The 25,300-nt window shown below is 35.5% G+C and overlaps 1 protein-coding gene across 2 annotated transcripts in view; it reads right to left on the bottom strand.

The window, feature by feature from the left end:
- Positions 1 to 25,300, bottom strand: part of LOC106072973 (uncharacterized) — a 57,631-nt gene that overhangs the window by 14,341 nt on the left and 17,990 nt on the right. For both annotated transcript variants that reach the window (XM_056017058.1, XM_056017059.1), the window contains exons 12-20: positions 24,449 to 24,644; positions 22,173 to 22,272; positions 20,388 to 20,438; positions 17,618 to 17,699; positions 15,986 to 16,068; positions 13,880 to 13,906; positions 12,699 to 12,719; positions 11,110 to 11,130; positions 7,586 to 7,612 (exon numbers count right to left, since the gene is read on the bottom strand). In XM_056017058.1, the coding sequence (XP_055873033.1) occupies positions 7,586 to 7,612; positions 11,110 to 11,130; positions 12,699 to 12,719; positions 13,880 to 13,906; positions 15,986 to 16,068; positions 17,618 to 17,699; positions 20,388 to 20,438; positions 22,173 to 22,272; positions 24,449 to 24,644 (608 nt within the window). The remainder of the gene's footprint in view (positions 1 to 7,585; positions 7,613 to 11,109; positions 11,131 to 12,698; positions 12,720 to 13,879; positions 13,907 to 15,985; positions 16,069 to 17,617; positions 17,700 to 20,387; positions 20,439 to 22,172; positions 22,273 to 24,448; positions 24,645 to 25,300) is intronic.

The following is a 25,300-nucleotide window of genomic DNA, read 5'->3' as shown; positions in this document are numbered from 1 at the left end:
AAAAAAATCTTTGACACTATAGAAATGTTAGAAGTCTGGTTTTTTGACACCAATAGTACAATATGTACAAATCATGTAGAAAATGTTACAAGTAAGTCTCAATATGTAAGTGATAAGTATAGAAAAATTCAAAATATATGTGTCAAAATTCAAGATCAAATTGTTTAATGATCATTGTTACAAATTCAATGTATCTGTTTACTTCAATATGAGGTTTGACATCTCCATAAAAAATTGTTGTGCATTAATATTACACAAGTAAATATGTATAATTCAAGTATCAAAATAATGGAACAAAAGTATCAATCATGAAATCAAAGTAATAAGTATCCTTCATAGTGCTTGTTACATGCACCTTATGTTTCAATTAAGTATTTCTCTATATGCCAGTTCAAATAATTTGTAGCTAGTAATGGCAAAAGTTTAATGTTACATTGTTTATCAAATAATTATTGAGTACAAAGTTCAAAAAACTCTTTTGTCAAAAAAAGATTCAACTGAGAAAATGTGTCAGTTGTGATACAATCTTTGAGTTTACATTAATTTGTTCAAGCATATATATACAAGCATAACATCCTACTAGTTTAGTTGTATTCATTTTAATCTGTTGTGAAAAAATGTGTAAGTCCAATTTAAAAGAATAATATCAAGTGTCTCTTCCAGTACTTGAAATATCAAAAAGTTTGTACAACAATCTTCTTGTTTACATCAATACAAAAAAATATAGTCCATAAGAATAGTTTGACAAAAATGTTTTCAAAAAAATACAAGTGTATGTCAATATTTGATTACACTAATTGACATTAAATAAATAAGTTACATTATGAATCAATCTCCTTTTTTTAATAGTATTGAAAAATGTGACTAAGTTATATAATTGTGATAAATGACATAGTAAAAAAAATTGCAATCTTGTTTACAATAGCTGTAGAAAAAAAATTTTGTCCAAGTTGTTCTCAATACAATGAGAAAAAATAATGTTTACATTGCATGGAAAAAAATTAAGCTAGGTACTGAATAAGTTTGGAAAAAAATTCAATATTTGTTTACATTGTTGAGTACAAAAATGTTATTCTTGTTGACAAAAGAATGTGAAAAAAATTGTTGGTTACAATTTAGTAATCAAATTCCAAAGTTTGTTTACAAATAGAGTTTTTTTTTAAAAACTGAAGTCTTAGTTCTAGTTCAATGTTTACAAATAGTGCTCAATGTTTACAAAATAATGCTCAATGTTTACAGAATAATGCTCAATGTTTACAGAATAATGCTCAATGTTTACAGAATAATGCTCAATGTTTACCAGATGCGATGTATTAAGTCAACAACACTGATGTTAATTGTGAGTCCCTTAATTGGTGTTCCGTATATTTTATGTAATAACTCTTTGTAATGGCCAAAGTTTTTTATTTGTACCCACATTGACTCTCCAAGTTCTGGATGTTTCCAAACTTTTTTATATCCAAAATCACAAGTTATATCTTGTACTATTTGAAAAATTTCTTTCTGAAAATCAGAATCAGACAGGTCATAAAACCATATTGTTTTATGTATTACTGGCTTTTGATGCACTTTAACTTTTGGATAAGATCCAATAATTACTGGACTGATAGTATTTTCAAGTACTACAACTTTTATTTTCCCTTTTATAAATGGTGATTTGATTTCAGCTATGGCAGTTTTACATTCTATCTTTCTAGAGTTTGGTAAGGTTACAATGGCTATATCATTCAAATAATCTTCTTTTTCTACTAAATTGGGCTCTACAAAAGTGATTGTGGATTCTTCATCAACTATGCATACAACATCCTGATAATTGACTTCTAGATCATATACTTCTATCTGTTTGCTATTTTTAAATGTCAAGGCTAATATCTCTTCTGTTATTATTATTTTAGGTGAGCTAGTGTTAATGTCATTTTGTATTTCTTGTTTTTCAGCTTTATCTTTATCATCTATTTGTATTTCATCTGTTTGTATTTCACTATCATTTGTTTGTGTGTTAATTGTTTGGCAATCTTTATTTAGTTTAGATGCTTCTGTTAGCAAATGAGTTTGACATTCTACATCTATTTTATTTGTATTTGTAATTGACAGATTATGTTTAGTTGCTTCATGTATACTGACATTGTTGAAATCATGTGAATTAGTAGTTGATGCTAACTCAATGTTTTCTTGATTTACACTATTAGCCCATTTTACTAAGGCTTCTTCTGACAGTTCAACTATATTCTCTATGTTCCCTATAATTAGTTCTTCAGCTGGGTTGTTCATTACTATGGCTTTGTATTGACCAGTGAACCACGGTGATTCAATGAAAACTAATGCTGTTTCACATACTTCCCATAAGTCTTTATTTGCATAAGTCAGTGTGACCTTGTCTTCAAGTATCTGTTCAGGTTTTACTAGTGATTTCTTCACAATGATTGAGGTGCAGCCGCTGTCACGTAATGCATATACCTTAATGCCATCCACATAGGCAGGATACACTTTCAATTTGGCTACCTTTGTTTGTATATATGCTACTGTTTCATATTCTATTGGTCTTTCAGTTGCTACAGCTGCTATATTTTGTCTAGTATGATTGTTATTGTGGTAAGTATGTTGTCTATCTTGAAATTGATCTCTTCTAGACATTCTGTTGTTTTGCCATCTTCTGTTTGTTTGATATGGTCTAGTGTTAGTTGGACTGTAGCATTGCCATGTTCTTCTGTTATATTGTTGTTGATAGGATCTATTATAGTTAGGACTGAAGCTCTGGAAAGTTCTGTTATCTCTTCCATATTTATGGTTTCTATTTACATATTGCTGTTTTTCTGATGCCATTCTCTTTCTGCACTCTGCTTTGGTGTGACCCAATATGCCACAGAAAAAACATTGTATGCTCTTGGCATATTTAAATTTATTTGTAGATCTTGGATGGTTTTCTGTCACTGTTGCAGCTACATTGTACAATTCCCTTTTGTCAATGGTGATGTTTGGGTGTGAGTCCTTGTATGTTGTTAGGTTGGATATCAATTCAACTTCATTTTTTATTTTTCTCTCCTTCAGGAATGAGAATGCTGCATCCGTAACATTAATTAACACATTTTCAATGAGAAAGAAATCTAAGATCTGTTTGGGGTCTTCTAGGTTACAGTTTGCGAGTTGTAGCCACTTTATCATATTTTGGCGCATGTCATGTATTGTTCTTTTTAAATCTGCATTCTTGGCTAGTTTTATTTCCCTAAAAAGTTTTCGATAGTGTTCCTCTGTCTTGCCAAAATGCTCAATAAGTCTTTGTTTTACTGTGTTGTAGTCTTTTCTTTGCTCCATAGTTAGTGTGTCGATGATGTTTAGTGGTTCACCTCTTAGGTTAGCTAGAAGTTGTTGAGCCATTTGTGCACTATTCATATTTGCTGTTTGACAGATGTATTCAAATTGAATAATGAAATTCTCTAATGTGTCTTCTTTTGGATCAAAGTTCCTAAATTTGCTATGATACTGATGATGAGATGAAGTTTGACTCGCTGAATTGTCTTTATTTTCTTTTGCTAGTTTTGCCATTTTTTCTTCATGTTCTTTTAATTTTATTTCATGCTGGCGTTCTTTTTCTTTCTCTAAGTTTTCTTGTTCTTTCTCTCTCAGTCTTCTTTCATGTAGCCTTTCTTCCCGTTGCTTGTCTTTTTCTACTCTAATTCTATCTATTTCAATTTTAATGAATGCAGCTCTATCATCTTCTTTTAACTTTAGTTTATCCACTATCTCTATTAGTTTTTCATACTCAGCCATTTTCAAAGATTCAAATTAGTAATATAGTTAATTAATAGATATGTGTACACTAGGTAGTTGTAAATGAATATTGTACGATAAATAATTATTATAGCTCAAATAGTAATTGCAGGTAATAGTAGATATATATTTTGTGCGAAACAATTGAGGTTATGAGGTATCTTAAGTTATTCTTGGTACTTTGTCTAGTTCATAATGTAATACTTTACTGATCAATTATGTGATTATGTATTTTTAGTATCTCCACTTGCAATGTAAAAGTTTATTGCAACAAGTAATTCACAATTATGTGAGCCTTATTAGTCTGATAAATAGTGATCAATGTATCAATAGTATCAAAATAGTTGAATGTGTTTGAAGAGTATATACAATATAAATCTTGTCAATCTCAAATCAAAATATATCCCATAGTGTATCAAGTGTGTAGTGTAGTGTTGATAATAATAAAAAATAGGTTGAAATAAGAAGTAAAATAAATATATATATTAATAAGTAAATAATTAGACAAACATAAATACACTATAGATACTAAACAGTCTGCTTTAAAGAGACATTACAAGATAGTAGAAATAGTAGACAAAAGAATTACAATGAGAAATAACTATGACGCAAAAAAAAATTCAACAAATGTAAACAAGACAATATCAATACAAGAGTTTAACAATATGATAGATACTTGACGAAATACAAACTTAACTAATACAGCTATACGATCAAGTATTTACTTTATCTAAAGAGTCCCTACCAATACCTGGATGCTGACTTTGAAAAAAAATATAAATGCTTAGACTCAATAGATAATTAAATTTAGTCCCTAAAGGTCAGGTGTATATATAAATACAAATGTAAACAATGAAAAAAAATTGTGGTGTAGTTCAAAAAGAGAACTAATCAATACTCATTAATACTAGAGGGCAATTAAAGTTACTTCCCTTAAATATTCACTTGATGCTTGACTTGTACATAAAGTTCCGGTGATGCTCCACATAAATTATGTCCACAGTACAGTTCATAAGTAATCCACTTGCTAAATCCACAGCACAATGGTACAGTTCATAAGTAATCCACTTGTTAAATCCACAGTACAATGGTACAGTTCATAAGTAATCCACTTGTTAAATTCACAGCACAATGGTACAGTTCATAAGTAATCCACTTGTTAAATTCACAGTACAATGGTACAGTTCATAAGTAATCCACTTGTTAAATTCACAGTACAATGTTACAGTTCATAAGTAATCCACTTGTTAAATCCACAGTACAATGGTACAGTTTATAAGTAATCCAATAAATACTTCAGATGTTTGACAGGTAATCCATTTTCATACAGTTGCTGAAACAAATATAAATAACTAAAAATGACTTTAGGTAGTGACGACAAGAGAGGTCTAAGAGTGAGGGCGCTCTCTTATTAAATGTGCTGTTAGACAGCGACAATAGGAGTGTGTCATTAGAATTATGACGAGCACTCGATGTAGATGATTCTTGAATATGTCAGCTACTTCGACTGACCATATATCAGCTGTCTTCAAACGATGACTTGAATGACTTGTAGTACTAGATTTTCACCCACACCGGTTGTAGTATCACGGTTGTCTAGTTTCACCCACACAGGTTGTAAGATCAGGGTTGTCTAGTTTCGTCCACGCAGGTTGTCTCAGCATATCATGTTAAAGTGACTTTGAACAATGCTGTGCTCCTAAAGCTATCTCAACTGGTGTAAAAGTACAACCACATAAATCAGGCTTCCAGATAAATGACACTTAGGACAGTAGTCAACTGGAAAAGTTGAAAATACAGCTCACACAGGAATAGTTCAAATTGTTCAGTTCATCACAGATGAAAAAATAGCTCGCTAACGGTAACTGTGTCATGGCAGGTCAATATGACATGTAGTAGTAGATCTAGATACCAAGTGTGTAGTCAAAAAAATTTAATAAATTCTGGATTCGTTGTAATTCATGTAGAGTTCAATCTTGAAGTATAAGTTAAAATAGTAGGCACAGTTAACTTTCAATTTCAGCTCTGTTTTTGTTAGTAGTGTTAGACTAGCTGAAGATAATAATAATGTCACTCTTGGATCACGTGGATCTCACTTGAAAAATTGTGTGCTGGAGTCAATAAATGTAGATCTAGGTCATCTCTATAATGTTGAATGTGTCGCTGAACGACCAAATGAGAAATAGTAGCGTCTAATAATCAGGGCTTAGCTTTCTTGCTCATTGAGTGGCGCCATGATTTGTGTAAAAAATTATTCTAGAGTTACTTTTTCATGTGTTAACTAAATAGTTCACTTGCCAACTTCAAAAATATCCGTATAAATGTTACTGTAAGTAACTGTAGTATTAAAATACTTCTGACAGCAATAGAAAAAAATTCTTGACTTGTTCCTCTGGTGCTCATAAATCTTTTAAGTTAGCAGTTCTGACTTCAGACATCATAAATGTTTGCTGGCACTTCTGACACTATAAATGTCATTTTCTGACACTTCTGACACCAAAAATGTCAATAAATGGCTTGCACTTTGGACACTTCTGACACCAAAAAATGTCGTTTTCTGACACCACTTCTGACACCATTAATGTCACCGTGTTATTTTGTATGTTATGAATGTGGCTGTGGTTATCAATGTAGGCGTGGTAGTGACATTGGGTTCTTGTTACAAATCACAGAATAATGAAATGACGCTGTGTGTAGCAGACACTATAAGTTTAATATAACACCACATAGTGAATACACCATACAATTCGACCCAGGAATGGTCAGTATTAATCCAACAGTAATATACGAATATCACAACTTAGTACTTATTCTATAACCAACTACTTTAAACATCTAACTCTACTGCTTATATCTTAAGTGACTCAATACAAGTGCTTGCTACAAGATCTCTATGTGGACTGCTTGCCTTTAACTCTCTGGTTCACCTAAGGTCAAAAGTGTTCACCTTAGTGCAACATGGGTTGTGAATAAGATTCACAATATGGAATTAACATACACAATACAGAATTAGGGTTTCTGCTCTATGGCACCAACTTTGAGGTGGTGACACCTATATTTTTTTTTTGGCTCGCAAGGGCACAACAGAATAAGGCAAAGCATATTCCGTAAGATCAAATCTTGACCTCGTGAAACGTTCCCCTTGTGGAGTGTAAACGAGAGAATGCCGACAAATGTCTTTGTTAATTTTTAAAGCTTTTGGGTTACAATTCGTATTGCTACTGAAGCCTGACGTAGTTATTGTGGAGCGGTTTGCGTTTCAATGGCTACATTATGAAAGACCCTAACCCTAATGTCCGTCAAAAATCTTTCTACCATTTGAAGTTGATGTAGTCTAAGAAATAGTTATACTTCCTTCATATAGTGGTCTAAATTTTAAACTCTATGACGCTACCCCATGTAATAACTTCTAGACATTTTCAATGTTCACATTTACTTTTAAAATTTAGAATTTAATTATAAAATATTTTCATCTGCGGCTGTATGGTAATTTGTGACTGATACATCCGGTGAACAAAGCAACGAGTCGACAAGGTATTTTTGTTTTAAGTTTGGTGATAATCTTCGTGCATATATAGCATAGCAGAATCAAATTCTCGAAGTTCTAAGGTCGGTAGTTTTTTGGTTTTTTTTTTAATTTAGTTGGCAACATTAAAACTCTTTAGCTTCAGCATCTTTAAAATTGTATAAGCCTACTAAATTATCGTTTATCATTGATGATGATAGAATTTTTGATAAAAAAAAAAGTTCAAATAACAAAGAAAATAACGTACAAGAAATTGTAATAAAAACAACAAATTAATAAATCAGTACATACCTTCCCATCCCTTTTTTTCGCCGGGAACTAAAATAAAACATAAACTTTTTCATTTATATGCAGCCATAATCTTGGATATTAATAATTAAATCAATAGAAGTCAAACCAACGTGTATCGGTTCCATAAGGATATTATTGCCAGAATCGGTAAGTCCTTTAGTAAAGTAAACTTTCCCTTGCAGACCTTACGATCCATAGTGCAGATGGGGATCCATGGGGCCAGCACTAAGATCAGGCACCCATTAGAGTTGGGTATCCTAAAATTCAAAATCCCAGTCTTCACCGAGATTCGAACCCAGGACCCTAGATTCGGAAGCCAAGCGCCCAACCACTCAGCTTCCGCGCACGCCTTACTGCATACAAAATGCTTCTAGTAGGGTGCGTCTGAAATAGCCTCAGACCACTATTTTATTACCTGGCCTTCATGTTCGGTTCATATTTTGGGAGCGGCGAGTTGTTGGCGCCTAGACCAGCAACTTTCTGGTAGCTCGTTAGCCTTGGTCTGGCTACAGTGGCGTAACTAGCAATTTGACATCATTAGGTGGCCCGGGGGGGGGGGGGGCTTAACCTCTTTGGGGCCCCCTGCATTTTGCGTAATATTTAATTTAATACTCTCATTTTGGGTACCCCTTCAATGTAGATCCAGACAAGTTCAGACTCGGTCACTGCTTTACAGGCCGACCTAGGCAAGTTCAGAGTCGGTCTCATAATTATGCTATGTCAGAGAAGACTACGAAGTCTCTACTGAAGAGATGACAACAATGTCTCTAGTGAAGAGAAGACTACAATGTCTCTACTGAACAGAAGACTACAATGTCTCTACTGAACAGAAGACTACAATGTCTCTACTGAACAGAAGACTACAATGTCTCTACTGAATGGAAAACTACAATGTCTCTACTGAAGAGAAGACTACAATGTCTCTACTGAAGAAAAATCTACAATGTCTCTACTGAAGAGAAGACTACAATGTCTCTACTGAATGGAAAACTAAAATGACTCTACTGAAGAGAAGACTACAATGTCTCTACTGAAGAGAAGACTAAAATGTCTGTACTGAAGAGAAGACTACAATGTCTCTACTGAAGAAAAAACTACAATGTCTCTACTGAAGAGAAGACTACAATGTCTCTACTGAATGGAAAACTTCAATGTCTCTACTGAAGAGAAGACTACAATGTCTCTACTGAAGAAAAAACTAAAATGTCTCTACTGAATGGAAAACTACAATGTCTCTACTGAAGAAAAAACTACAATGTCTCTACTGAAGAGAAGACTACAATGTCTCTACTGAAGAGAAGACTACGATGTCTCTACTGAAGAGAAGACTACAATGTCTCCACTGATGAGAAGACTACAATGTCTCTACTGAAGAGAAGACTACAATGTCTCTACTGAAGAGAAGACTACGATGTCTCTACTGAAGAGAAGACTACAATGTCTCCACTGATGAGAAGACTACACTGTCTCTACTGAAGAGAAGACTACAATGTCTCTACTGAAGATAAGACTACAATGTCTCTACTGAAGAGAAGACTACAATGTCTCTACTGAAGAGAAGACTACAATGTCTCCACTGATGAGAAGACTACGATGTCTCTACTGATGAGAAGACTACAATGTCTCTACTGAAGAGAAGACTACAATGTCTCCACTGATGAGAAGACTACAATGTCTCTACTGATGAGAAGACTACGATGTCTCTACTGATGAGAAGACTACAATGTCTCTACTGAAGAGAAGACTACAATGTCTCTACTGAAGAGAAGACTACGATGTCTCTACTGAAGAGAAGTCTACAATGTCTCTACTAAGAGAAAACTACAATGTCTCTACTGAAGAGAAGTCTACAATGTCTCTACTAAGAGAAGACTACGATGTCTCTACTGAAGAGAAGTCTACAATGTCTCTACTGAAGAAAAAACTACAATGTCTCTACTGAAGAGAAGACTACAATGTCTCTACTGAAGAGAAGACTACAATGTCTCTACTGAAGAGAAGACTACAATGTCTCTACTGAAGAGAAGACTACAATGTCGCTACTGAAGAGAAGACTACAATGTCTCTACTGAACAGAAGACTACGATGTCTCTACTGAAGAGAAGACTACAATGTCTGTACTGAAGAGAAGACTACAATGTCTCTACTGAAGAAAAAACTACAATGTCTCTACTGAAGAGAAGACTACAATGTCTCTACTGAATGGAAAACTTCAATGTCTCTACTGAAGAGAAGTCTACAATGTCTCTACTAAGAGAAAACTACAATGTCTCTACTGAAGAGAAGACTACAATGTCTCTACTGAAGAAAAAACTACAATGTCTCTACTGAAGAGAAGACTACAATGTCTCTACTGAAGAGAAGACTACGATGTCTCTACTGAATGGAAAACTACAATGTCTCTACTGAAGAGAAGACTACAATGTCTCTACTGAAGAGAAGACTACAATGTCTCTACTGAAGAAAAAACTACAATGTCTCTACTGAAGAGAAGACTACAATGTCTCTACTGAATGGAAAACTACAATGTCTCTACTGAAGAGAAGACTACAATGTCTCTACTGAAGAGAAGACTACAATGTCTCTACTGAATGGAAAACTACAATGTCTCTACTGAAGAGAAGACTACAATGTCTCTACTGAAGAGAAGACTACAATGTCTCTACTGAAGAGAAAACTACGATGTCCCTTCTAAAGAGAAGACGAGGAAACAGAAGACCACATTAATGGATAACGTCTTTACCAACGAGGACAGGTTTTAAAACTGATTCACGGAAGTAATTAAGGAATTCTTAAAATGATACATGAAGACCCTAAAACACACTGACCGCCAATCCAATTTCCCCGTCATGACAGAAAGGTAAGATTAAGAAATCAGAAAGCTTATTCTTAGATTTGTAAATGTAAACAAATCCAAGTATAATTCTAAAAAAGAAAAAAGTAAAGTTCCCTTTCAGACGATCTATGGGACAGATGATGGAAAGGTCATCTGTGTCTATGACCAACGGTTAACGAGCAGGGTGTCATGTGGCCAGCGCAAAGACAAACAGACACAAACACTCTTTTGTTCCCCAGGCAATCAAATCATTAAATAAGAACAATCTGGTATAAACTTTGTCACATGTAAATTATGAGTGAGTCTGGTGTGAATGTATACTTTGGTTTCTTATAGTTATAATGTTTTTTGTTTGGTGTAATGCACAAATTGTAAGACAAATTTCCATACGGACAATAAAGATTATTATTATTATTATTACTTTCCCCCAACTAAAGTCTGGTACCCATTAGAAATAGAGAGGGCGCCCCAAAAAATCCCGAAACTCAAAATCCCAGAGTTTATCAAGATTCAGACCCAGGACCCCAGGTTCGGATGCCAAGCGTTTAACCACTCAGCCACTTTGCCGAAATATTTAAGAAAAATGAAGTACAAGACATAACAATTACTTTAAATGTCAATATTAAAGACAGTAATGATATGTCGTAATGACTTATTAATTTATTATGAATAAAACGTGTTCTGTTACCTTCGCTGTCTTTATCAGGGACTAAACAGAAATACAAAATTTTCAATTGTATTGTAAAAAACATGCAAAATAGAAAATAATGCTAAAAAAATAACAACAAAGCTTATATGTGTACCAATTAGTTAAAACAGGTCATGTAGTTAAATGTGTTAAACATGTTTCAAAAAAATAATAAACGACTTAATTCGAGCTTGTGGGCTAAAGTCTTCTCAGGCTTATCAAGCCAACGCGTTAACCACTCTGCTAGCAAAGAGTGTAAGGACATGGAAGATTGTATAGTTATTTTTGGTTTCTGTTTCATTTTTGCGTTCACTAAGCCTCAGGCGGCAGCTTAATATAATAGAGGCTTATTCAGCTTATGCCACTACTTCAGTCAAGTACTAATTCTTTCCCTTGTTTCAGATAAAGAAAAACAAAGTAATTTATTTCCAATAGTTAATTGATTAATGGGCGATTTTTTTAAATTGATTCTTGTGTTGTCAGGTAAAAGAAATAATTATGCCACATTTAAACTTTCGTTCGAGATTGGGTATCGGAGAAATAACTTGTACTAAATTTTGGCCAGCCAGCCAGACAGACAGACAGACAGAATGAGTTGATTTAAGCTTTAAATTTAATGATGCCATACATTCACTAAATATATGCAAGTAGTCTATTATTAAACGCATAACTAAATCAGATATCATTTGGAAAGAATAAAAGGAGCTGCATACTGTATGGGCATTCTTCCTTTGTTATATAAACCAAAAAAAAAACAATCTCTAAATGAGACATATTCAATTGAAACAAAGCCAAATCAGATATAGCTCAGAAGTTTTTATGTTTGTTTCAGTTATTATTAAAGAATACAAAGGCAAGCTACTGTTTCCCAAGATTCTCAAACGTTAAAAAAAAATGTTATGATCTTAATCTTTTTCCGTGCTCGCCACAAAGCACAAGTGCTTCATAGGAAGTCAAAATGACAAAGAATAACAATCTACACTTAATCAAGATGAATATAAATGAAAAATTAATATTAATAAAAGTAGTAATATAAATTATAACAATAAGAATGAACAACAATGCCGCAACTGAGAATGTGAATTATTCACATACAGTGAAAAGGTTATCTAGCACCAAATTACAATCCGAGCCATCAACATAGCAACACAGGTAATGAGAATAATGATGTCAACAATGTAATAAATTTATATATTAAAATAACAATATAAAATTCTAAAGCAGATTTTTTCTTTAAAAAAGGCAGAATTAACTTTATAAATACACTGATCTTTTTTAGTATTTTTTACAGATCTAGAATTTAACAGTTCAGCGAATTTTTCAACATTGGGCCTGGAATAATATTTTAACTTATCTTTTTCTGTATAATTTAAAATGGTCACACACCAGCAGATAATTAAAGGAATCACCTATTTCATGAGTACGAAATGGATATAGGCCTAGTCTATCCTAAGAATTCGTCCTGTGGCGACGGCAGGTTCTACTGGAAAGTTGGTATTGCTACTTCTAATTTCAATGTCGCAAAGTTATTTTTGTGAAGCTAATTCAACTATAACTATATAATAGAGACTTTCAAACAATGTACTTACAGTAAGGAAATGTTTTGTTCCCTGTTGAGAAATGAAATAAAGAGTTGAGTTGAACTGGATATACTGGATGTAAGAGTTAGGGGTGTCTTATCGAAATTAGATCATTCTTTTAGTGAGAGATGTTTGAATTTTAAGATCACATTCTAGTTTTGACCTTTTTCTATTCAATATTTTTTTTTTAAAATTTCTCTTATTTCTCTGTCCCTTTGTTTCTCTACCTCTCTCTTTCATTATTCTACAATTCCCCACTCCACGTTCCTTATTTGTTTTTATTTTCTCCCTTAAGCTAAAAGATTTATGGAATGAAAAAAAAAATACAAACAGTATTCATCTTTTTCTTTTTTTCTGTCTTTCTCTCCCGTTCTCTTTTTCTCTTTCTCTCCCTTTCTTTTTTTCTGTCTTTCTTTCCCTTTCTTTTTTTCTGCTTTCTCTCCATTTCTCTTTTTCTGTCTTTCTCTCCCTTTCTCTTTTTATGTCTTTCTCTCCCTTTCTCTTTTTCTGTCTTTCTCTCCATTTCTCTTTTTCTGTCTTTCTCTCCCTTTCTTTTTTTCTGTCTTTATTTCCCTTTCTCTTTTTCTTTCTTTCTCTTTTTCTTTCTTTCTCTTTTTCTTTCTTTCTCTTTTTCCTTCTTTCTCTCCCTTTCTCTCTCTTGTTCTTTCTTTTTTTTTATCTCCCTTTCTCTTTACTTTTCTTGTTCTCTCATCCCACTTTCACTGTATCTCGCACTACTGCCTCGCTATTGAAATGTCAACCTACGTGTGAGCTTCAATGAAAGCGTTTAGGGGAAACCCCCTATTCTAATTAGACTACACATGAACTCGAGACAGTAATTGCGCTTTAAATTTTGAGTGATGGCTGGAAACAATGGTAGCGACGTTCGAAACAATATTAAAGCAGGGCCGGTCTTAGATAATTGGAGGCCCTAGGCGAAATGAATTTTGTGGCCCCAAATAAAATTGAAAAAAAAAAATAAATAAAAACAGCCAAAAAATAAAAGTACTAAATTTCTTAAAAATTGAGTGACTCCAACAATAACACTGGGTACAAGTTTCGATATTTCGTCCTTAAAAGAATTGTTTAAGTCCACATATTGGAATGTTCGTTTGGACACCTAGTTTGCCTATGCCTAAGACCGGCCCTAAAGAAAGTTTTATGGTTTCTACAAGATCGAAAAGACTCACCGGTAGCGTTGGCATTGCTGAAAGGACCTGACAATAAAAATAAATATTTTAAACAAAACAGCAAAACAAAACACAGAGAAAGAATAGATTAATTACAGACATTTTTATCAATAAGCAAAATTTATTTCCCTTTTCTCTAAAAAAATAATTATAATAATAACTAAACATGAACTAACTTGGAGGTTATAGATTTTTTTCTTGATCATTTCATCAATTTGATTTGAGAATCGGAAGTTGTTTTGAAAAAAAAAGGGAAAAAAATCCTGACAGACATACGGACAGACGGAGTGAGTAACAACAATTTGTTGATGTTTTTAGTTGAGCATTACTTGTCCACACAAACAGACACATAAGCGCGCGCACGGTATGGCTCGCACAGGCACGCAAAGTCTGTCTTCATTCTAATCGGATACTGAACAATGTCCTTCTAAATCAGGGGTTCTCAACCTGTGGATCGCGACTCCCTTGGGGGGTCGAATGACGATTTGCTAGGGGTCGCCTAAGACCATCGAAAATTGTCTACTTTTCTATTGCTGTATGTGTGTGTGGGGTTGTGGGGTCGCGGCAGAGTGGTGGATTGTAAAAAAGGTCGCCGAGCATAAAAGGTTGAGAACCGCTGTTCTAATTACTTTCATTAATACAGCCCTGAGATTCCGCTTGAAGACATCTTTGTAAGTTAGTCTTAGGGCCTTAGTTTGGAGCTAACCGATGGAAGGCCAAAAAATTGACCAACAGCTCGTTGCCAGATCACAGGTCTGAACGACCTGGCAACGAGCACTTGGGTCTCCAGTGGCCACATTTTGTGACGTCACAGGGCAAGTGTTGACTGTGAAGGCCCTCTATAACGCATGGTCTCGGTCTGACTCCCTCGACAAGCTCATAATATAGTTTGTATCAATGCAGGTTTCAACGGATGTCAAGATATTAAAATATTATTAAGTCCATGCGTCTGTAATAGCCTCTGACAATCAAGTCCAGCACCTGACCTGCTCGTGTAGATATGACAGCAAGTCAGGCAAAAATGCTTTTTCTAGCAGGTGAATGGGTGTGAAGGCGGATACCTGGCGCCTCCAGATCGCAAACTTCAGGCAGATCAAGCTTCATCTAAAAACACCCAGAAATATTCACTGAAAGAAAAAACCTGGGCTTATTAACATGCTCTTAAGAAAAACTATAACCTATTTACAATACCTGGAACATGGACGCGGATCTCAAAAACGGCTCTAACGATTTGCCTAGAAATTTAACAGTTGATGTATATCGCTGAGAAAAGCACTACTAGCTCGTTGGCCTCATGGGGAATACTCTAGCTAAGCCGTTTTTATTTTTCAAGTAAAAAAAAAAGTTTAATTTGGCTATAAAACTAAACATGGCGCGGTCAAGTCGTACTGTGCCGATAAGTGAGTAGTTAATTCAATCTGACGTTGCTTTCAGTTTATTGATACATTATCTAAGATTCGCTTTTATTGTTTCAACGTAAATCTAGTATAGATTACATCGAGATCTACACTAGATCATGTCTAGATCTTAAGAGTTCTAAATCAGAAACCTAGATCTAGATCTATATAATGAAAGTGCCAATTAATAACTATACAATTCAGCCCTCTGGCCCAGTGGGTAGTGACGGTACTTCGAGCTGATGGCGCCAGGGTGCCATTCCAATGTCGGGCTTAGCATATTGTTTACAATTTTTATTTGAAGTTATAATTTTTAAGAAATGTATTTCTTAAATGTTTTTTTTGGAAACACCGAGGAAGAAAAAAAAAGTTTTATTAATTAAAACAAATTGGCACAACCTTCAGTTGTGCTATCAACAGATCCTAGTAGCAGTGGCGTAGATAGGAATTTGGGGGCCGGGGGGGGGGGCTTGACCTCTATAGGGACCCCTGCATTTTGAAATTCACCATCATGAGATATTAGCGTTAATAGTGGGGACCCTGGGGGATTGTCAAATTTGGACCGTCCTCCTCCAAACCCTATCTACGCCACTGCCTAGTATCATCGTATATTCTGGAGATAATTAAAGTTAAATAATACATATATCAAGGCTAATATTGATAAGGCGTTCACATTTTGACACAGAAGGTTTATATAAAAAAAGATTACATGTGCATGGTCCTGTCCCTTGTTCAGTCTCGTTTCCAATGCAGTAGTGACCTCCGTATAAAGGGGCGGGGTTATTACATTTCCTTGAAGATCAGATATGTAATATACGTATATTATATGTTTATAATTTTTATATTACACAAGAAAAAAAAAAGACTGATTTTCTTAACATTTAGAAATGTTGGAAAAGGGAGATAATTCAATTGTTGTTATCAAGGAGAGAGTATATACAGAGTTATTGGTATGACGTCATTGATATGTTTTTATAAGAACCGGAAGTAAAATTATTAGTCGTCTGCTAACTAAGGATAATCCATAGACCTATATATATATATATATCATACCAAGACTGGAAAATGGAAACAAATTCTTATCCGATAACGATCTCATTATAGTCCTAAATATAATCATATGTACATATATACATGGTAGGATTCATATATATATATATATATATATATTTAGTTATGCACGTAACTCTTTCTCAAGCTGCAAAGGCAGGCTCAGCATATGTAGGAATATCGATCTTTACCGTATTAGAGAAGTAATGATCTATAGTTTTTAAAGTTTAGAAATATTACAATACCAATTATCGGATTTTTAAATAGAATGGGCTATTTATCACAGAACTATATATTTATGCAAATGTGTGAAATAAAGCCATTTCCTGTTAGTTTCCACTAATAGAATGATTCGAAAATCCTAGAACCAAATAATTAATGCCTGTTGATTTTAATCATCTTCTGTACATTTAAATAGATTGATGACCTAAATCTTTCTAGATTATGTCTCTAAAAATTGCAAGCTAATAATCATGAGACGAGAGTACTCTTATTTTCGATGTTCAATTACTTGATCTAGATCTAAACATTAAACTATATGTTACATAAGAGGCGCGGTGGCTGAGCGGTAAAGCACTTGGCTTCCGGGGACCGGTGTTCGAATCCTGGTGAAGACTGGGATTTTTAATTTCGGTACCTTCGGGCGCCTCTGAGTCCACCCAGCTCTAATGGGTACCTGACAATAGTTAGGGAAAAGTAAAGGCGATAAGTCGTTGTGCTGGCCAAATGACACCCTTGTTAACCGTAGGCCACAGAAACAGATGACCTTTGGTCACATCAGCTGCGTGGAGAGGGGGGAATAGCTGTGTGGGCGACATCGATCCGACCATAGATAATGCCCAGGCTTCACCTGAATCATAGTCGTTAGGGTACAGGCATGTTACAACGCTGGCAGAAGAAAAACGCCAGAGAAGAAAAGCAAGGTCAATGACACTAGCTCCAGCTGGAATAACCTGCCCAGTGTGCAGCCAAACATTCCGGGCTCACATAGGGCTCACCAGCCACATGAGGAGGCACCAAACCCCAACACAAAGCCCTCAGCCCCCCTGGATGACAAAGTGGCCATCATCGAACCACGATGGACGAACTATAGGTATGTTACAATTATATATCTTAACTTTATCACCGTTAACATAGCAGAGCTGTAGATAATTATAGAATACATTTCAATAACTATTTTTAAAGGGGAACTTTACTTCGCAAATTTATTACCAGTAGTGGATCCCCCAATGTACACAATTAACACGATATACAAAATGTACACAATTGAAACAATGTACACAACTGTTACCTCTCCCTGAAGCTTCCTTCAGCCCCACTGCTGTTACAGCTGGCGCAGATCCAAACTGTCCAGACACTCCATCGGCCATTAACTGAAACAACATTTCATTGGGAGAAAGAGTTAATAGAGCCTCATTTGGAAAAGTACGGAGAAAATTAGTATCTAGAGAGAACAAAGAGATTGTTTCTAGGCCAACTGTGAGCTAGGGGATATGTAGCCAGCACAACAACCAGTGCACCTCATTCACCAAAAAACGAATCGTCACGCGATAACCATTGATAAAACAAAGAAAAATGCTGTCACGTGATATCCGTTGTTGATTCAAATTAGGTCGTAAGTTGTATAGAAGAGAGAGGGAAGCAAGTGGTTCAGTGTTGTTTGTTTTCGATTGGTGAATGAGGTCCATTGATTTCAGACATTCCCAGCTAGGGCCATAGGGGTGCGGTGGCTGAGTGGATAAGCGCTTGGCTTTCGAATCTTGGGTCCTGGGTTCGTATCTAGGTGAAGACTGGGATTGTGAATTTCAGGATTTTCAGGGCACCCCTAAGTTCACCTAACTTTAATGGGTATCTGACTTTAGTTGGGGAAAGTAAAGGTTGATGGTCATTGTGCTGACCTGCTCGTTAACCGATCGCCAAAGAAACAGATGACCTTAACATCATCTGCCCTATAGGTCACAAGATCTGAAAGGGGAAATTTACTTTTACTTGACATGTAGGGCCAGGCCAGTATATTACAAGAAATGTTTAAATAATTTATAATCCTTGCTTTTTCGAGCCCGAAAACCAAGTAAAGACAAAAAGGAACCGAGCGTCCCATAATTCCCTGGTCAATAATAATATCATGAATAAACTTTCAGGTAGAGGTCACCGTATGTGACCAAATACGGGGCATGCCATTAAGTCTATTTCTAAAATCTGCTGTGTGTAAACAAGCCGGCGTGGGAAAAGGTCACGTGGTGTTCCAGAATAGTAACGCCACAGACGATACATGTTTCTGACAAATTTTAGTAGCTTGTTTGGACTTTATATAAATCAGGGAGAGAACTTGCAAGGATAGTCTTCAACGTCGTTACTGTCGATACAGTTTAAAAGAGATCAATACGACCCGACAGAGTTGGCAGAAGTTGACTAGAGTCGGTAGAGTACAACTCTGAACAGTTGATTGAGGGGCTGAACACGGCTCGATGCAGTCAGGTGCAGAAGAGTACTGTGAAGTGCAGATGAGTACTGTGAAGTGCAGAGAAGTACTGTGAAGTGCAGAGAAGTGCAATGAAGCGAACACAAGTACAGTGAATTACTATAATATGCAGAGAAGATCAGTGGAGTTCAGAGAAATACAGTTAAGTGCAGAAAGGTCAAAGTAAGAGAAATGCAGTAAAAATCCGATATTGTATGGCCTTCTACGCAACTTGTGTGTAATGACAAATCAATAGATTTTATTAGCAAATCAAGTTATTGGAAACAGAAATCGGGAGTTGTCAAGTTCTTTTAATTGACTTTAGGTCTCGACATGTACATTTAGCCAGCAGAAGTGAAACACGTAACAATACTAATTCTATGATTTCATTTATACAGACACATTTCCGTCGCCTGTTCTGGTCCATTCTCAATTATGAATATACTGGGGGAGGGGGGTTATGACAGAGATTCTTAAACTTTTTTGACCCGGGATCCTTTTATAAAATAAAGACTTGTTCTCCGGCCCCTAAGTGAAAAATCTGCATCAATACATACTATATAAGTAACAAAAAACACTACATTTTGTTTATTGAGATTAGAAGATAAGTTTAAGATAAAATAAATATAAAACTAACTTGAATTCACCTGGGACTGGGACATGGCTTTGTCCACACTCTAAAAACAAGTCTCTCTATGTATAAGTGTCTTTTAATAGTGAAGCATTTCAACATAACATATATACAAGGCTAACATTATATACAGAACAACTCCACTAGCTGACTTCCATTCTTCTTGTTTACAACACACTCGTAACTTCCCGCAAGTCCTTTAACTCCCAGGTACCCAACACTTGACCGTGTGTCACGGCTGACCACACATAGTAACCGTATCACAACAGATATCCAGTCGGGCAGATGAAGAATGTTTTCAAGTTTTTTGGTTTAGGTCGTCATAGAATAGTACGTAATAGAAACAGGACAGAGTACCGGAAGTGATGGGACGAGTTCATTATTATTTAACTCTTTCTCTCCTAATCGACGATACCATCGTTGATTTGAACTCATTAAATTAAATAAATATTTAATTTTTTTAAAACTTGACTTATGTGTTATATAAAATGAGCATGCATTTCCCTTTAATTCTAGACCAAACACAACATTTCCTGATAACAAACAACAAACAACGAAACTATTGAAGCCCAATCATAACAGGGTAGTGAAATAGTAATGAGCCAAATGAAGAATTCCTTCAAAACGTGGACAAATAAATACGGAGAGAAAGAGTTAAATTACCCGTTCACATTAACTGGCTTTTAGGGTAGAAACTTTTATAATTGTATAGCTGCCAAATCATTGACCTGAAAAACTAGGGGCGTTCGATGGAAAGTTTTAACCGAATTTTCATCTTTCTGCGCGCCGCCTTCAGTCTTCTGCCGGGCCAAAACAAATCGTTTTAGAAGGCCACAACTCTGGCCTGTGACGTCTGAACCTATGGGCAGTTTAGACCAATGTCCCGACGTCACGAGATGTGAAATCGCAACGCGCTGGTAAGGTAGTCAAGCGAAAACCACTAAGCAAGTGAAAACAAAATGATGTTACCTGGTAGCGGATTGCCGAGGTCTTCATCTATCAGGCCATCATTATCATCATCTGAACACAGGAAAAAAAAAAGATCTTAAATTACAACGTTCTGCTGGCGCGTGTTCAGCTCATGACAGTTTGAAAAAAAAAAGTGTAACTGTCCACACATTGGCTACACCAGCGGTTCTCAACCTTTTAAGCTCGGCGACCCCTTTTTACAACCCCCCCCCCACTCTACTCCGAGCCCCCCAACCACACAGCAATAGAAGAATAGACAAAAACAATCCATTTTTTCGATGGTCTTAGGCGACCTCTGACAAATCGTCAATCGATCCCCAAGGGGTCGCGACTCACAGGTTGAGAGCCCCTGGGCTAGACCATATTTTTTACAAAGTTTTTATCAACCCACTCTGTCTGTATGTCTGTCTAGCAAAAAATCTGTACACGTCATTTCTCCCGCACCCATTCTCGCATCAAGCTAAAACTTCGCACAATTATTCATAGACAGTCAAGACATAATCAATGTAAAAAAAAAAGTAACCATTATTTTGTTTAATAGCAACTAGGGACACTAATACGTCAGCATTCACATATATATGGCTAAATTTGTTGGGTTTAGTCCCCTGAAATAACTGTGTTCCGCGAGCCCTGAATAAGTCTTTCAAATATTCACACTTAACTAGAGTAACACCTGTAGTAAAATCACTAAATTTAGAAAGTCTTCAGGACAGAAGGCTCAAAAATAAAGTAGCAATTATACATAAAACAATGAACAATAATCTTCAAATACAAAAACAAAATTTAATAAAATACTCTGAAAGACACAAAGATTAAGGCACATTCCTCGTCCCATATGCTAGGACAAATTTGTACAAATACTCTTTCTTCCCTAGTGCTATTAGAGCATGGAATGGGTTGCCTGAGCTAGCCAGGAAAACCAGTGACTTAGCGTAATTTAAGTCATTGGTTAATATGCATGACTAAATGCATGACGCGTAGGACTTAATCATCTTCTTTTTTGAAGTAACGTCTGTATTATATAAGATAAGATGAACTACTGGAAGAATAAACCTCTTCAAAATATAAGCAAAGTGTTCGCTACATACATGTATTATATATCCTGCGGCTACTAGAAAGACATCAACAAAACCAATATAAAATAATTAGTATATGTTGTATATGTGGTACATTTGTGTCTGAATAATTCGTTATTCGGAAATACGTTTGGGTGTAACAACGAAAAATAATAGGGTAGCGAACAAAAGGAACTCTGAATGAGACAATAATGAATATCATCAATGGCTTTGAAAGGGAGGGCACTACAATTGACGAAACTAAATTAATAGACACTCTTGTGATTCGATTAAAATGAATGTAAGTAATAATGGATATATAGTTCGTCCATCGTGGTTCGGTGGTGACCACTTTGGTCATCCAGGGGGGGGGGGGGCTGAGAGCTTTGCACTGGGGTTTAGTGCTTCCTCATGCGGCCGGTGAGACCTATGTGAGATAGGAATGTTGGGCTGCTCACTGGGCAGGTTATTCCAGCTGGAGCTAGTGTCATTGTGCTTTGCTTTTCTTCTCTGGCGCTTTCCTTTTGCCAACGCTGTTCTCTTCAATTTGTGTGCCAGTTTTCGCAGCGCGACTCCATGATGTTCTAACCCGTGTTTCCGCCTCCGAGGTGGCAGGGTAACAGAAGACAGAGAAATATTATCAGGTATCGTACGGTTAGTCTGTTTGATAGAAAGGAAAACTAATTAGGCCACCATGGCTGAAACAGGTCAATTGTTTCGCTTTGCTTACCTATATCATTGTCGTCTTCTTCATCCACTCTCCCATCACAATCATTATCAACAAAATCAGAATTTTTAGTTTTCGCTATATCACTTTTCACACAGCCTTTCTGAAGAATACGAATTATACCAAGTGATAGTGCCGCACGGCTAGAGTAGGACATAAATCATTAAGTGATAGTACCTTACCGCCAGAATCGAACGTAAGTCTGGCTTTTAATTTGTTTTCAAAATTATCTAGTTTTTTTTTTTCTTAATTTAAATTTCTTCACAAAAGTCCGTGATTTAAGTCTTGCTAAAGTATTACAGTTAAATATTTAAACCGCAAAACTAAATAGGAATTTAATATATATATATATATATATATATATACAGTCCTTTTTGTGACGGTACACACACCAGTACGGCGTACCGGCACCTTTTTAAATGTGGGGAAAAATTATTACTTTTCTTCTATTTTAACGTATATTATTAATTTATTAGTAGTTAAAAGTTACGCAGTCCTTCATATATATATCTATATATCTATATCTATATCTATATCTATCTATCTATCTATCTATCTATCTATCTATCTATATATATATATATATATGTGTGTGTGTGAGTGTGTGCGTGTGTGTGTCCGTCAGTCCGTCCGTCCGTCAAGATTCTAAAAAAAAACATGAATCAAGAGACTTGTTAATTAAAAAAAAAAGAATCAGGGCTGGAATTAAGAGTGTGGATGCCCTAGGGCAAATTTTTTTTGTGGGTACCTACACTTTTTCGAAAGCTGTATTGAAAATCCACATATTAATAAAAAATAAAACGCTTATATTTAAAAGCATGCCACATTATAGATGATATAGTGTACTTCAATATAATTTAGTAGATTTAGCATTCTATGCCTGTATAAAGGATAAAGATATACAGATCTATGGCTATACATTATTCTATTTATAGTTAAATAGATAAGCCTTATAAACATTGATGTCATTTCCTGTGCATGTATGAACGAACTTGAAGTAGTAGATGAAGTCCAATTATTGCAGTTGCTTTGAAAAATGGATCTCACACATGCCATTAGCATGGTCATAATAATAATAATAATAATAATAATCTTTATTATCCGTAAGGAAATTTGTCTTACAATTTGTGCATTACACCAAACAACAAAACATTGTCATAGATCTAGAATCTACATACCTATTACAAGAAAAGGGACGCCTATTACAAGCAATCTCGACATGACCAACGCATAAGTTTTGAACCGAACTCAATAGAATTAGACAACATATGTTCCGAAAGCTTAAAGTCGAGACGAGCAATATGTGCCCTTGTGGAGCATCACCAGAGAATGCTGACCACATCCTTCAAAAGTGGATACTATATCAAGAGGCCCAAACAAGTCTCTGGCCCCAAAACCCTCCAGTAGAGCAAAACTATACCGAGAACTGCCTGATCTGGAAACCACTGCGCGTTCATCTCGTTTTTAGGATTACTGATCTGAACCCTCCAACATGTAAAAGAAGAAGTAGAATATATTTAGAATCTATATACAAATATACATTCAAGCTGAATCAAGTCTTGTTTTGGTGAGCTGAAAGATGGGTGACGTAACATGTGTGCCAATTGAAATCACTTTAAAGATCAGCTACCCTGTAGATTGCAAGATTTAACAGGGGAACTTTACATTTTATAGGTCAGGGTATACTATAGCCTATAGTTCATATATAGGTCAGGGTATACTATAGCCTATAGTTCATATATAGGTCAGGGTATACTATAGGCTATAGTTCATATATAGGTCAGGGTGTGCTATAGCCTATAGTTCAGTATATAGGTCAGGGTGTACTATAGCCTATAGTTCATATATAGGTCAGGGTATACTATAGCCTATAGTTCATATACAGGTCAGGGTATACTATAGCCTATAGTTCATATATAGGTCAGGGTATACTATAGCCTATAGTTCAGTATATAGGTCAGTCTAAACGCTGGTCTAATGGACAAACGTTAGTAACGTTGAATGATAATAAAAAGAATATTTATTTTATTTTTAATGTATAAATATTTTTACTTTAAAAAAAAGTAACTTCTTTCGAGATCTTGCGATCCAAAGGGCAGATGATATACAAGTCATCTGATCCTATAGCCGACGGTTAACGAGAGGGTCGTGTGGCCACCGCAACGACCAATCGCTTTTACTTTAAAAATAGTCACAACTTTGATATTTGAGAGACTTACAAAAGTTTCATCTTCGAATCGACGTATGTTAAAATAAATAAATACATAAAGTGCCCCTACCTCATACAGGCTCGCAGCTATAAATCCAGCTGGCATCATGTAGCTGCCATGCGCGCTCAACCCGAGCAGGTAGCAGCCGAATCGAACCTTTTTAGCCGACGTGATCAACTCGTGTGGTTTCCGGATACGAGTTAGGGCTAGATTGCCCACTGACCAATTCTTGGCGCCCTCTACAGGCATCCAAGTCATTTTTTTTCTTCAAAAGTGAACAAAAAAAAATATGTTTAGAAATAATATATAACGGATGACGTAAAGGCATAAATAATATATAATGACTTTTTATTACAGAGGGCAAAGTTCATAACACTAACTTTCTATTAAAAGTTTTTATGGTCCAATCAGATATATGTACATGTATATACTTCATTGTTTTATGTACATTTATATACTTGTAGCAACATATCCCACTCCCCTTAATAGTTAGCCACATATCCCACTTCCCTTAATAGGTAGCCATACATCCCACTCCCCTTAATAGGTAGCCACATATCCAACTTCCCTTAATAGGTAGCCATACATCCCACTCCCCTTAATAGGTAGCCACGCATATCACTTCCATTTATAGGTAGCCACAGATCCCACTTCCCTTAATAGGTTGATACACATACCACTTCCCTTCATAGGTAGCCACACATATCACTTCCCTTAATAGGTTGATACACATACCACTTCCCTTAATAGGTAGCCACACATCTCACTTCCTTTAATAGGTTGATACACATACCACTTCCCTTAATAGGTAGCCACACATACCACTTCCCTTAATAGGTAGCCACACATACCCCTTCCCTAAATAGGTAGTCACACATTCCACTTCCCTTAATAGGTAGCCACACATACAACTTCCCTTAA

Source organism: Biomphalaria glabrata, chromosome 18 (genome assembly GCF_947242115.1).
Source record: "Biomphalaria glabrata chromosome 18, xgBioGlab47.1, whole genome shotgun sequence".
Classification (NCBI taxonomy): domain Eukaryota; kingdom Metazoa; phylum Mollusca; class Gastropoda; family Planorbidae; genus Biomphalaria; species Biomphalaria glabrata.
The sequence above is the reverse complement of the archived record's forward strand: the minus strand, read 5'-3'. Positions and strand labels throughout refer to the sequence as shown.